The 14,445-nt window shown below is 50.7% G+C and overlaps 1 protein-coding gene across 6 annotated transcripts in view; it reads left to right on the top strand.

The window, feature by feature from the left end:
- LOC132383949 (speedy protein 1-A-like) overlaps positions 1-14,445 on the top strand; it is a 31,668-nt gene that overhangs the window by 1,220 nt on the left and 16,003 nt on the right. Inside the window, exons 2-5 of one of the 6 annotated variants that reach the window (XM_059955151.1) lie at positions 1,646-1,693; positions 4,924-5,164; positions 7,024-7,082; positions 11,021-11,106. In XM_059955151.1, the coding sequence (XP_059811134.1) occupies positions 1,646-1,693; positions 4,924-5,164; positions 7,024-7,082; positions 11,021-11,106 (434 nt within the window). The other 5 variants (XM_059955149.1, XM_059955150.1, XM_059955152.1 and 2 more) reach the window with 5 other exon arrangements.

Raw genomic sequence — 14,445 nt, 5'->3', positions numbered from 1 at the left:
CCAGACAACAACAGCTCCCCCCTTATCAGCGGGTTTTATAGTGAGGTGAGAAGTGTCACGAACATGGGTGGGAAGAGATTGATCTTTTTGTTCTCAGGATGAGGCTTTTCATTCCATGACGAAGGAGATTTCTTCCTTTCTTAGACAAAGGGGCTTCCCTTCTTCCACCATCAACTCTGCTTTCAAATGCATCTCTCCCATTTCCCGCACATCTGCCCTCACCCCATCCGCCTGCCACCCCACTTGGGATAGGGTTCTCCTTGTCCTCACTTACCACCCCACCAGCCTCCAGGTCCAATGTATAATTCTCTGTAACTTCTGCCACCTCCAAGGGGATCCCACTACCAAGCACATCTTTCCCTCCCCCCCCCCCCACCTTTCTGCTTTCTGCAGGGATCACTCCCTACGCGACTTCCTTGTCCACTTGTACCCCCCGTCCCTTCCCACCGATCCCCCTCCTGGCACTTATCCTTGTAAACGGATCAAGTGCTACACCTGCCCTTACACTTCCTCCCTCACCACCATTCAGGGCCCCAGACAGTCCTTCCAGGTGAGGCGACACTTCACCCGTGAGTCGGCTGGTGTGGTATACTGCGTCCGGTGCACCCGGTGTGGCCTTTTATATATCGGTGAGACCCGACGCAGACTGGGAGACCGTTGCGCTGAACAGCTATGCTCGATCTGCCAGAAAAAGCAGGATCTCCCAGTGGCCACACATTCCCATTCTGATATGTCTATCCATGGCTTCCTATACTGTCAAGATGAATCCAAACTCGGGTTGGAGGAACAACACCTTATATGCCAGCTGGGTAGCCTCTAACCTGATGGCATGACCATTGACTTCTCTAACTTCCGTTAATGCCTCTCCTCCCCTTCTTTCCCCATCCCTGACATACTTAATTGTTTGTTTTTTTCTCTCTCTCTCTGCCCATTACTCTGCCTGTTCTCCATCTCCCTCTGGTGCTTCCCCCCCCCTTTCTTTCTCCCTAGGCCTCCCCTCCCATGTTCCTTTCCCTTCTCCAGCTCTGTATCCCTTTTGCCAATCACCTTTACAGCTCTTAGCTTCATCCCACCCTCTCCGGTCTTCTCCTATCATTTCACTTTTTCCCTTTGCCCACTACTTTCAAATCTCTTGGTATCTTTCCTTTCAGTTAGTCCTGATGAAGGGTCTTGGCCCGAAACGTCAACAGTGCTTCTTATAGATGCTGCTTGGCCTGTTGTGCTACACCAGCATTTTGTGCGTGTTGTTTGAATTTCCAGCATCTGCCGATTTCCTCGTGTTAACATTGCCTAATTCTAGTTTGGGGTGCCTGGCTGAATTTTGTTTTCCTTTTAATTCTATTATTTGAATTTCAGAATGTATATTATATATATATATTCACATTAACTGTACCTATTGATGTTGGCAGTACCAATGTCTATAACCCGTCTTTAACTGCCCCTCTGGTGGTCTGTGTGTCGCCTCTGTGAGCCGGTGAGGGTTGGAAGGATGTTGGGTACATTCAGGGAACCCCAATTCCAGTACTGACTGGGCAGTGAATCAACTGCTTTCGCTTGGGCTGGGGTTGGGTGACCAAAGTTGATTTACACAATATTTATTTATACTATCAAAAAAAAATTGTCAATGATTCTTTCTCCCTCACAGATGCGACCTAACCTGCTGAGGTGCCCCAGGTTAAATCATTCTAAGCAAGTAAGAGACACGGGAGCAGAATTAGGCCATTTGGCCCATCAAGTCTGCTCTGCCATCATGGCTGATTCGTTATCTGTATCAACCCCATTCTCTTGCCTTATCCATATTTCTCAAGAAAGAGTTCATACTGGCTGTCAAGAATAACAGCATCACTGGGTGTAGATTTAAACCCAATTATACGAAATAATTTTTTGAGATTCTTTGTGCTGAGGTTCCTGCCTTCCTTCGCAATATGACAATCACCTTATTTGGATGAAACAATGAATCTTTTGAAATAATAGAAAATATTCATCTTTATGCTCTTCAATTAATACTCTTTCATTAGCCAGAACACTTTATTTCACTCGTATTCTCACATACAAGTTAGTTTAGTTAAGGCTGCCACCCTACAGGAACATAGGTTGCTGATGACAACTTGCCTGTGTCCTCTCTCCTGGGCCAGTCTAGTGGTGGTCCTGGATGACGGAAGGTTGATTGGGCCTGTGGCTTCCGAACAACTATGGCGAAAGTACTTTTCTGTCCCAGGAGTGAGGTCCTTTGAGCTTCTGCTGCCGTTTCCATAGCTCTTGGTTTTTACGGGATGGACGTCTCTGCCCCTCCCTGGTTTGGGAGTTATCCTAGTTTACGAAGCATTTCAAAATGGACAAAACTCTTTTTGCAACCATCTTCCAAAATTTCAATACTTCTGTAAGTTCATTTTTCTGTTTCTTTGGCTGTCTATGTAGCAAATCCTTCCTTCATTTGATTAAGTTCCTGGACTTTCGGTTGCAGCGAATCAAATCAGCTGGAATTTCCAAGCGAAACAGGACGACATTTGGGGCAGCCTGCAAGAGTCTCTGTGCTTCTGCCGGCATACCTGAGCCGGTAGACTGTAGCCATGATGGCCTGCTCTCTGAGGAGCGTTAAGTCTCCTGCACCTCTTCCTTCCCCTAGTTGTGTTCCAACACCCCCTTCCACCCAAACAAAAACACCAGGAATATTGTGTTTGTACCAGCTGCCAGCTGGTTGACAACTGAGTACCAATCATGCGACTTGCCATGTAGATCTCCAATAATCTCGTACTGCAATCTTGCTGCATTGACACATTTGTGCATTAATATCTGCTCGTTAATACACCAACACACTTTCCATTTATTTATGTATCCATTTAGCACAGTAACAGGCCCCTCTGGCCCAACGAGCCCACGCCCATGTGACCAATTGACTAACTAACCCACCTGTACGTCTCTGGAGCGAGGGAGGAAAGTGAAGAGCATGCAGACTTCTTACAGACCGTGGTGGGAATTGAACCTGGGTCACTGGCACTGGTTTTGCTAACCGCTACTCTGATTCACTCTTTTTGTTACAGTTTCCGCACCTTGATAGAACAAGCTCTCCAGTGAGGCAGACAGGGTTTAACGTGGGTGGAGAACTAGCGTCCGAGAGAGCTTCATAAGGAATTTCAAGCTGTTGAGGTTAAACTAAGTGCCAAAAGAAGAAAACTGCTGGTAGAACACTGTGGGTTTAGAAACAGCTGCGGGGAGAAGGAATGGTCGAGAGATGAGGAGAAATTCCTTTGACCAGAGGCTGGTGAACCTGTGGAATTCATTGCCGCAGACGGCTGCGGAAGTCAAGTCGTTGGGTATATTTGAAACGGAGGTTGATAGGTTCTTGATTAGTAATGGTGTCAAAGGTTATAGGGCAAGGCAGGAAAATGGAGTTCAGTTACGAGTGAATGGTGCAACAGACTCGATGGGTTTAAGTGGCCCCATTCTGCTCCTGTTGGTTACGGTCTTGTGTTTCGGTCAAAATCAGTCCCAATGCAGGGTCCTGGACCTGAAACTGTTAACGATTCCTTTCCCTCCTCTCCCCCAATGGATGCTGCTTGACCCACCAAGTTACTCCAGTAGATTACACGATTATCCAGATTCCAGCACCTGCAGGCTCTCGTGTCCCAAGATTAAAGTGTGTACTGGACTCGGGGTCCTGGTGAGACAGCTGACCCATCACCCTCGAGTTCCAGGGACACATCATTGACCCCAACCTTAAGAGGAGGTCTGTGTGGAGTTCACATATTCTCCTCACGAACGTGTGGGCTCACTCCAGGAGATGGAGTCTCCTCCGGGACGCCAGAAATTTGCTGGTGGTTTAATTGATGGCTGTGAATTACCCGTTTCAGCAGCTGAATGGCAGAAAAAAAAAATTCCAGACTTGCAGAAGAGCAAATAAAGAGAGGGTAAATGTTTCTGAGGAGGGTGCTCTGGGAGCCAGCGGCTAAGCGTGGAGACACGGGCGATGACGGGTGTTGTGATCTGGAGCTAAGATAAACTGCGAGGGGATCTCGGCGGGTCCAGCGGCATCTGTGGAGGTAAAGGGGTGATTGCCGAGATCTTCCATTGGGACTGAGAGATTTGCAGTGCAACGAGGTCGAGGGATAAGAACATAGGAAACAGGAGCAGGAGTCGGCCATCCGGCCTGTCGAGCCTGCCCCGCCGTTCAATAAGATCGTGGCTGATCTGTCCGTAAACTCAGCTACATCGACCTGCCTTTTCCCCCAGAACCCTTAATTCCACTACTATATAAAAACTTATCTAACTGTATTTTAAATAGTGAGGAAGCCCCAACTCCTTCCCTGGGCAGAGAATTCCACAGATTCACCACTCTCTGGGAGAAACAGTTCTCCTCATCTCCGTCCTCAATCTTCTCCCGTGGAGGTGGAAGGTAGAAGTGAGAACCAGGCAAGTTGTGGGGATGTGGGAAGATGGGCGGGTGTAATGTCGCCTGATTGTGTGGGGGAGCTAGGAAAGGTGAGCAAAGGAAGAGAGACTGGTAGCGGTGTGGAAGGAGCACAGGGTGTGCTCGGCTGGGAGGCAAATTTCATGTCCATGCATTCATTGTTAAACATTTATTGGGGTCGCAGTGAGCCAAACACTAATATGGTGTCAGTGACCGGGCTGCAAGGAGTTTATAACCATCTCTGCTGGGCGCTCCCGATTTCCTCCTGCGTCCCACAGACACTCGGGTTAGTAGCTTACTCGGGCATACGGGTGCAATCAGACTGTAGGCCGCGCAGGTGGAAGGTGAAATGCTGCTCTTCTAGTTTGCGCTTTGCCTCGCCGTGGCAGTGGAGGAGGCTGCACGCGGTCGGGTTGGCGCGGGAACGGGCAGGAGGATCTCGAGGCGACTGCCGCGGGCTGGGCAAAGCACTGCGCGAGTCTCGCTGGGGCTTGATTTTCCTGTTTTTGTCGCAGACCTCCCCGGACTGCCTCCCCTTTGCCACCATGAGGCACCAGCAGACCCGCCCCGAGAGCCACTCTTCGGTCACTGTTCTGGTGAAGCCAGGTGTCTCCAAGCTGTCACGTCACGGCCGGGATCTGGTGCCTCGGAGGCCCAGGCTGCAGGAGAGGGACGAAGGGGAAGTAAGCAAGATGTCAGAAGAGCCTCCATTTGTAATAAAAGACCAAGAGCTTGATGCCTTTCTTAAGCTGCTCGGTATGTTGGGCAAATTCCTCATCCTACTGAATTACTTTTGCTGGTCCTGGGTTCATTTTTTTTTAAAAGGTTTCCTTTTCTGTCATGAAAGATAACTTTAAATTTAGAGGATGTTGACATTTTGTAAAGTTAGTGTTGGAAATGCAGTTAACTGGGTGGGGGGGGGGGAATAAGAAAACTTCCTCTATTCCCTGCTCTGATCTCTTAGCCTATCATTCCCTCCTCCTTCACTCTCCTCTCCTAACAGATTCCATCCTCTCCAGCCCTTGACCTTTTCCACCCACCTGGCTTCCCCATCACCTTCCAGCTAGTCTCCTTCCCTTTTCCCCTACCCCACCACCTTTTTATTCTGACACCTTCCCCCTTCCTCCCCAGTCCTCAAGGAAAGCTCTCGGCCTGAAATGTTGACTGTTTATTCATTTCCACAGACGCTGGCTGGCCTGCTGAGTTCCTCCAGCGTTTGGTGGGTGCAGCTTTAGTAACTAAAGTGTTCGCTTAGCATTTTAACAAGGCAGAGTCTTATTTTCATTTGCCCTTCAGTAAGCAAGGCTGTTCAGCCCATCAAGTCTGGGCTTTCTCAAGGATCAATCTGATTTCTCCTGTAATCTCTGCTCCCCACAATCCCGTATACTCTCCCCCAATTCTGCCTTTCACCTGCGCACCAACCAACGTGCCAGCCTGAGAGTTTTGTTTTTTGGGACGCGGGGGGTATGCAATGTCCACACGCAACACAGAATCTCTGGATGAGAGCTTCAGGGCTAAGAAAGGGTGTGCTGGCATTGGAGAGGATCCGGAGGAGGGGTTTACCAGCCTTTTTAATGCCTTCGACGCCTACCTTTAACCGAGGGGTCCGTGGGTGTCAGGTTGGGAACCCCTGATTTAGAGAAGGGTTGCGAGGATGATCCCAGGAATGAAAGGGTTAATATTTGAGGAGCGTCTGGTGGCTCTGGACCTGGACAGTAGAATTTGGGGCTGGGGGGGGGCAAATCTCATTGAAACCTATAGAAAGTTGAAAGGTCTGGATAGAGTGGACATGGAGAAGATTTGTCCTATTATGGAGGAGTCTAGGATGTCACTTTCGAAAGGGGATGATGATTCTGTGGAATTCATCGCCACAGGTGGCTGTGGAGGCCAAGTCCTTGGGTATAATTAAAGCAGAAGTTCTTGATTAGTAAGGGTGTCAAAGGTCATGGGGAGAAGATGGAGTTGAGAGGGGAGCCATGATGAATGGTAGAGCGGCCTCAATAATTCTGCTCCTATGCCTTATGGTTCAGGCTGCCGAGTAGTGTGTACGAAATGGGAGGTGATCACGCAGCCCGTGGCAGAAACTCGGTCATTGCTGCAGGGCTGGGATTTTAGTCAGGATTGCCTCCCCCGCCAGTGTTTGCTCTGACACTTCTCTCTCCGGGAGTTAGTTAATCTGTCTGTGAGTCATCCGCTGGGTTTAATGATCCACACCAAATCTGTACTGAGGGGGATTCTCGGGGTGGAGGAGCAACACCTCACATTCCGTCTGGGTAGCCTCCAACCTGATGGCACGAATGCCGATTTCTCTGCATTTCTGGTAATTTCTCCCCCTTCCATTCCCCTCGGCCGATGTCACCTATTACCTGCCAGCTTGTAACCCTTCCCCTCTTCCCCCCCCCCCCCCACCACCTTGTCCTGGCCGTTTCGCCCTCCCTTTCCAGTCCGGATGAAGAAAGAGTCTCTGCCTGAAATGTTGACTGTTTGTTCCTTTCCGTAGATGCCGCCTGACTTGCTGAGCTCCTCAAGATTACCAGCACCTGCAGAGTCTCTTGTGTTTATAAATTAGTCGGTGATAACGGCGCGTGTTTTAACCAAACTGCTGTTGCTTACAGATGATGAGGTGATTCAGGACTTCCTGTGGATGGACAGTTGCTGCAGGATTGCAGACAAGGTACTCGGAGAAGGTCGTTAATAAAGCTCTGTTGGGTCCCGATACTCTTGCGATCCAAGCGTTCTTCGGGAGCTAACAATGGGGCCTGAAGCAAGAGCAGAGAAGGAAGAGAAGCGTAGAGAGAAATAAAAGTCTAAAATGAATGTAGTCGTGACCCTCTCGTACCGGATGCCACAAATTCCATTGATAACAGATACACAAACAAAAAATAGCCTGATTCAAGCCATGGGACACCCACCATCGAAACCAAGAAACGTCCAGAGAAAAGATAGAGGCAACTGCACTGTAATTTTGTTTTGCTTTCTGGAGGTACAAGGTAGAATAGGCCTGTCTGGCCCTTTGAGCTGCAGCACCCAGAAACCCCTGATTTAATCCTGGCTTAATCAGGGGATAATTTACAATGACCAATTAACTTACCAACCGGTACGTCTTTTGACTGGGGGGGTGGGGGGGAATCAGAGCACCAGGAGGAAACCTGCACAGTCACGGGGGTGGGGAGAACGCACAAACTCCTGACGGGCAGCGACAGGAATTGAACGCCTGCACTGTGAAGCGTCATGCTGACCATCACGCTATTATGCCACCCCAAAATCTCTGGAAAATTCACTGAACAATTATGCGTAATTGTACAAAAATACAGGCAGGTTTAAGAAAGTCAACTTTGAAGAAAAATAACGCATCGACAGTCCAATGCAGCAGCCTGTGGAACATTAATGGTTCAGAGATGAGGTCCTTTCCGGCCCGTGGGAAGCTTAGAGACGATTGCCAATCTGTAACACAATCATCAATGTGGTGGAGTTTCCCTCAGCACCTCCCCTTGGCCAAAGAAATCAGTGCTCCGTGACGCAGGGAGTGTTTTGTTATAATGCCATACCTGATGATCTTTGGATTGTGTTCTCCCTGCGTCTGAGGCCACCGGCTTCGCAGCCACGAGGCTGTCCCCTGCAATGGCGTGCCAAACGTGCATGAGCGCTTCGAGGGAGTGGTTGCGACCAGGCCGCGGACAGCATTTAGGAAGTGTGGTTGTGAGCACTTGAATCACCCGGATCGAGTACTGGGAGACAGGATTGTCAATGGCAGTGTTCCCACCGGCTGGCGCGGACAAGTGCCCTGTTTCCATGTTGTATTACTCTGGCCTATGCTCTGCGTAAGAGTTGAAATTCAGGACCCACTGCCATAGATAAAGATATTAGCACAAGAGGATGCACCAGTGACCTGCAGTACGCTCGCCGTCACACCCAGTCCTGAGGAGGAGTGGTGACTGGTTCTTCGGGTGAATCTACAGTATCTCATCGCTACTCGGTGCAAAAGCTGACACTGAGTTTCAGCAGGCTTCCTGTGGCTAAATGACAGCCAGACCAGATCGCGATCAGTAGCGGCCACTGAATGCGAGAGAGGAGCGGCTCGCGGGCCATCGATGTCATTAGGATTCCGATTAACTTATTTATCACCCACGCGTGTCGTTTGCCTTAACAGCCAACACAACCGTAAGCGCGTGCTGGGGGCGGCCTGCAAAGAGCGGCCACACGTTCTGAAACCAGTGTAGCGTGCCCACCATATACGCAAGACACACGAGCAAAAAGAGAAGAGCGAGCCCCTTACCTCCCTCTGTCCGCTACAGGCAGAGACACACCTCCAAACCCAGCACAGAGCTCAGACCTTTCCTCCCCAAGTCAGTCATCTTTGGCCCCAGTTCTGAAATTACTGAATGCTCCTCAGTGGGGTAAGAACATAAATAGTAGGGGGAGTCGGCCATCCGGCCCATCAAACCTGCCCCGCCGTTCAATAAGAACATGACTGATCTGTCTGTAAACTCAGCTCCCATCTTCCCATAAATAGGAAGGAGCTGTCTTTTTCCATTTCAGCTGGAGTTCGGGGCAGAGAATGCATTTAATTACCGTCTAACTTGTCTGACTGGCTCGAGTCCGGTTCCAAAGTGGGAGTGGAGGATCCGTCAGGTGATGAGAACCTAATATAAATTAAAATTGGGGCATTGGGAGATGGGACTTCAGTTCCAACGCCGTCTGTAAGGAGTCTATACGTTCGCCCCATGGCCGCGTGGTTTCCCCCGGGTGTTCCATAGATGCGCTGGTTAGTAGGTTAAATGGTCATTGTAAATTGTCCTCTGACGGAGCTCCATTGGGTGAGGTCGACCGTGGATGTTGCGTCCCAGCAGTCGACGTGACATTCAAGCCAGGTCAGTATGATATGGAGAGCAAGCTTTTGCCCATGCAGGAGGCTTCCCCCTTCATGCAGCTGACGAATCCAAAGGAACGGCAGAGACCGATTATTGATTGGTACCAGCGGCGTCGCAGGAATTGCCAGTCTGCGTTGAACTCAACGTAGGTCTGCCTTAGAGGCTCCAGCTCCAGATTTTTCCTTCGGGGCTTACTCCCAAAGCCTTCCCTGTGAGTGGGTATAGCTACAAGGCAGCAGTGATTTGAGACAAATTTTCTGCTTCTTATTGCCTACCTTGGGTTAATGAGCCTTATCTCCCCAAAGCGGCTGGTTCTAAGGCACCAATAACCTGCCTTTGCCCCTTCTCCTGTCAGTAGAAACGGTTCCGCCGGGCTTGGTAGCTAAGCCACGGGTGAAGGCCGGGAGCTGAACTGGGTTGTCAGAGGCTGTTTGAGGCGCCCGCCATTGGGAGCGTTTAATAGGTCGCGGGAGGTCATCAACATTACCTTCCTCTGGCAATGACAACTTTAAGACACCGAAAACACCACCCTGCTCTGTGGAGCTATGGTGCCTCAGAATCTACAGGATGCGGTTAGAAAAGGACCTCAGTCTATTTGGTCCAAAGAAGAGGTGGATCTGTAGTTAGGCTGGTGTTAAACAGGTGGGTTGCTGGGTGGGCCAGCCTGCTGGACCAGACAGCCCTGTTGTGCACTGTAACTGTATAGAAAAATAAATTAAAAGCCAAGTGCTGGAAATACTCAGTAGGTCAGGGGGCACTTTCCCATAGACGCCAACCTGCCTGAATTAATACCAGCATTTCTGATTTTTCCTCAGGACTGAAGTTTAGTGACATGGGTGAATTTTTTTTCTCTCTCTCCACACCAGACTAAACCCAAGTGGTTTACCAGTTGTATTTTGGTAGTTCACATTTTGGTGCTGAACTCTGTCCTGACATTAGGCAACCCTCTCTCTCACTGTTCAAACCTTTAAGGGAGTGGATAGGAAGTTAACTGCAGCAGGTATTGGAACCAAGTCCAGATAATGTTGAAGTTGTACAAAATGTTGGTGAGGCCTAATTTGGAGTATTGTGTGCAGTTTTGGTCACCCACCCACAGGAAAGATGTAAATAAGGTTGAAGAAGTACAGGGAAAATTTACAAGAATGTTACCGGGTCTGGAGGACCGGAGTTATAGGGAAAGATTGAACAGGTTAGGACTTCATTCCTTGGAATGTAGAAGACTGAGGGGAGATTTGACAGAGGTATACAAAGTTATGAGGGGTATAGATAGGGTAAATGCAAGCAGGCTTTTCCACTGAGGTTGGGTGGGACTACAACCAGAAGTCATGGGTTAAAAGTGAAATGTTTAAGGGGAATTTGAGGGGAATCTTCACTCACTGTGTGGAATGAGCTGCCTGTGTGAATGGTGCCTGCAAGCTCGATTTCAACATTTCAGAAAGTTTGGGTAGTAAGGGTTATACAGGGCTACGGTCCCAGTGAAAGTCAATGGGAATAAGCAGTTTAAATGGCTTCACACGGACTAGATGGGCTGAAGAGCCTGTTTCTGTGCTGTATTATTTTATAACTCTATAATCCTGGGCAGTCCAGCAAATCCAGGGACAGAAATGACTCCAAGTTGCCATAGAACCCAACTGTTGGTACACATGAGCGGTTCTCTGTACAGTAAACTGTCGGAGTGGGTGGTGGGTGGAGCAGGGGGGCTTCATCCAACCATTTGCCTGACAGATTCATTCTCTTTCAGTACTTGCTGGCCATGGTCCTCAGCTATTTCAAACGAGCATTTCTTCATACAAGTGAATACTCAAGGATGAACTTCTTCTTGGCTTTGTAAGTACATGTGTATAAACCGTGGCAGGTAGTATTCAGCCTCATATGCACTACAGATTGTAAGATTGGGGCACTTAGGATTTTCTCCTGTCAGGTTGTCTCTAGACACTGTGTCACAACCGCATACCGAGCCTGCTATTGTAGTGACCACTGTCACAATCTGGACACTGGGCCTCCTGTTGGAGTGACCACTGTTTCAAACCAGACACCGAGCCTCCTGTTGTAGTGACCACTGTCACAAACCGGACACCGGGCCTCCTGTTGTAGTAACCACTGTCACAAACCGGACACTGAGCCTTCTGTTGTAGTGACCACTGTCACAAACCGGACACCGAGCCTCCTGTTGTAGTGACCACTGTCACAAACCGGACACCGAGCCTCCTGTTGTAGTGACCACTGTCACAAACCGGACACCGGGCCTCCTGTTGTAGTGACCACTGTCACAAACCGGACACCGAGCCTCCTGTTGTAGTGACCACTGTCACAAACCGGACACCGACCCTCCTGTTGTAGTGACCACTGTCACAAACCGGACACCGACCCTCCTGTTGTAGTGACCACTGTCACAAACCGGACACCGAGCCTCCTGTTGTAGTGACCACTGTCACAAACCGGACACCGAGCCTCCTGTTGTAGTGACCACTGTCACAAACCGGACACCGACCCTCCTGTTGTAGTGACCACTGTCACAAACCGGACACCGACCCTCCTGTTGTCGTGACCACTGTCACAAACCGGACACCGAGCCTCCTGTTGTAGTGACCACTGTCACAAACCGGACACCGAGCCTCCTGTTGTAGTGACCACTGTCACAAACCGGACACCGAGCCTCCTGTTGTAGTGACCACTGTCACAAACCGGACACTGAGCCTCCTGTTGTAGTGACCACTGTCACAAACCGGACACTGAGCCTCCTGTTGTAGTGACCACTGTCTCAAACCGGACACTGAGCCTCCTGTTGTAGTGACCACTGTCACAAACCGGACACCGACCCTCCTGTTGTAGTGACCACTGTCACAAACCGGACACCGAACCTCCTGTTGTAGTGACCACTGTCACAAATCGGACACCGACCCTCCTGTTGTAGTGACCACTGTCACAAACCGGACACCGACCCTCCTGTTGTAGTGACCACTGTCACAAACCGGACACCGAGCCTCCTGTTGTAGTGACCACTGTCACAAACCGGACACCGAGCCTCCTGTTGTAGTGACCACTGTCACAAACCAGACACCGACCCTCCAGTTGTAGTGACCACTGTCACAAACCGGACACCGAGCCTCCTGTTGTAGTGACCACTGTCACAAACCGGACACCGAGCCTCCTGTTGTAGTGACCACTGTCACAAACCGGACACCGGGCCTCCTGTTGTAGTGACCACTGTCACAAACCGGACACCGGGCCTCCTGTTGTAGTGACCACTGTCACAAACCGTTCACCGGGCCTCCTGTTGTAGTGACCACTGTCACAAACCGGACACCGAGCCTCCTGTTGTAGTGACCACTGTCACAAACCGGACACCGAGCCTCCTGTTGTAGTGACCACTGTCACAAACCGGACACCGAGCCTCCTGTTGTAGTGACCACTGTCACAAACCGGACACCGAGCCTCCTGTTGCAGTGACCACTGTCACAAACCGGACACCGAGCCTCCTGTTGTAGTGACCACTGTCACAAACCGGACACCGACCCTCCTGTTGTAGTGACCACTGTCACAAACCGGACACCGGGCCTCCTGTTGTAGTGACCACTGTCACAAACCGGACACCGAGCCACCTGTTGTAGTGACCACTGTCACAAACCGGACACCGGGCCTCCTGTTGTAGTGACCACTGTCACAAACCGGACACCGAGCCACCTGTTGTAGTGACCACTGTCACAAACCGGACACCGAGCCTCCTGTTGTAGTGACCACTGTCACAAACCGGACACCGAGCCTCCTGTTGGAGTGACCACTGTCACAAACCGGACACCGAGCCTCCTGTTGTAGTGACCACTGTCACAAACCGGACACCGAGCCACCTGTTGTAGTGACCACTGTCACAAACCGGACACCGAGCCTCCTGTTGTAGTGACCACTGTCACAAACCGGACACCGACCCTCCTGTTGTAGTGACCACTGTCACATACCGGACACTGTTGTGACCACTGTCACAAACCAGACACCGAGCCTCCTGTTGTAGTGACCACTGTCACAAACCAGACACCGACCCTCCAGTTGTAGTGACCACTGTCACAAACCGGACACCGAGCCTCCTGTTGTAGTGACCACTGTCACAAACCGGACACCGAGCCTCCTGTTGTAGTGACCACTGTCACAAACCGGACACCGACCCTCCTGTTGTAGTGACCACTGTCACAAACCGGACACCGAGCCTCCTGTTGTAGTGACCACTGTCACAAACCGGACACCGAGCCTCCTGTTGTAGTGACCACTGTCACAAACCGGACACCGAGCCTCCAGTTGTAGTGACCACTGTCACAAACCGGACACCGAGCCTCCTGTTGTAGTGACCACTGTCACAAACCGGACACCGAGCCTCCTGTTGTAGTGACCACTGTCACAAACCGGACACCGAGCCTCCTGTTGTAGTGACCACTGTCACAAACCGGACACCGAGCCTCCTGTTGTAGTGACCACTGTCACAAACCGGACACCGGGCCTCCTGTTGTAGTGACCTCTGTCACAAACCGGACACCGAACCTCCTGTTGTAGTGACCTCTGTCACAAACCGGACACCGACCCTCCTGTTGTAGTGACCACTGTCACAAACCGGACACCGACCCTCCTGTTGTAGTGACCACTGTCACAAACCGGACACCGACCCTCCTGTTGTAGTGACCACTGTCACAAACCGGACACCGAGCCTCCTGTTGTAGTGACCACTGTCACAAACCGAACACCGAGCCTCCTGTTGTAGTGACCACTGTCACAAACCGGACACCGAGCCTCCTGTTGTAGTGACCACTGTCACAAACCGGACACCGAGCCTTCTGTGCCTCCTGTTGTAGTGACCACTGTCACAAACCGGACACCGAGCCTCCTGTTGTAGTGACCACTGTCACAAACCGGACACCGAGCCTCCTGTTGTAGTGACCACTGTCACAAACCGGACACCGAGCCTCCTGTTGTAGTGACCACTGTCACAAACCGGACACCGAGCCTCCTGTTGTAGTGACCACTGTCACAAACCGGACACCGACCCTCCTGTTGTAGTGACCACTGTCACAAACCGGACACCGACCCTCCTGTTGTAGTGACCACTGTCACAAACCGGACACCGACCCTCCTGTTGTAGTGACCACTGTCACAAACCGGACACCGAGCCTCCTGTTGTAG

This window comes from Hypanus sabinus, chromosome 31 (assembly GCF_030144855.1).
Source record: "Hypanus sabinus isolate sHypSab1 chromosome 31, sHypSab1.hap1, whole genome shotgun sequence".
NCBI lineage: Eukaryota > Metazoa > Chordata > Chondrichthyes > Myliobatiformes > Dasyatidae > Hypanus > Hypanus sabinus.
Note: the sequence above shows the minus strand (reverse complement) of the source record. Positions and strands in the feature narration are given on the sequence as shown.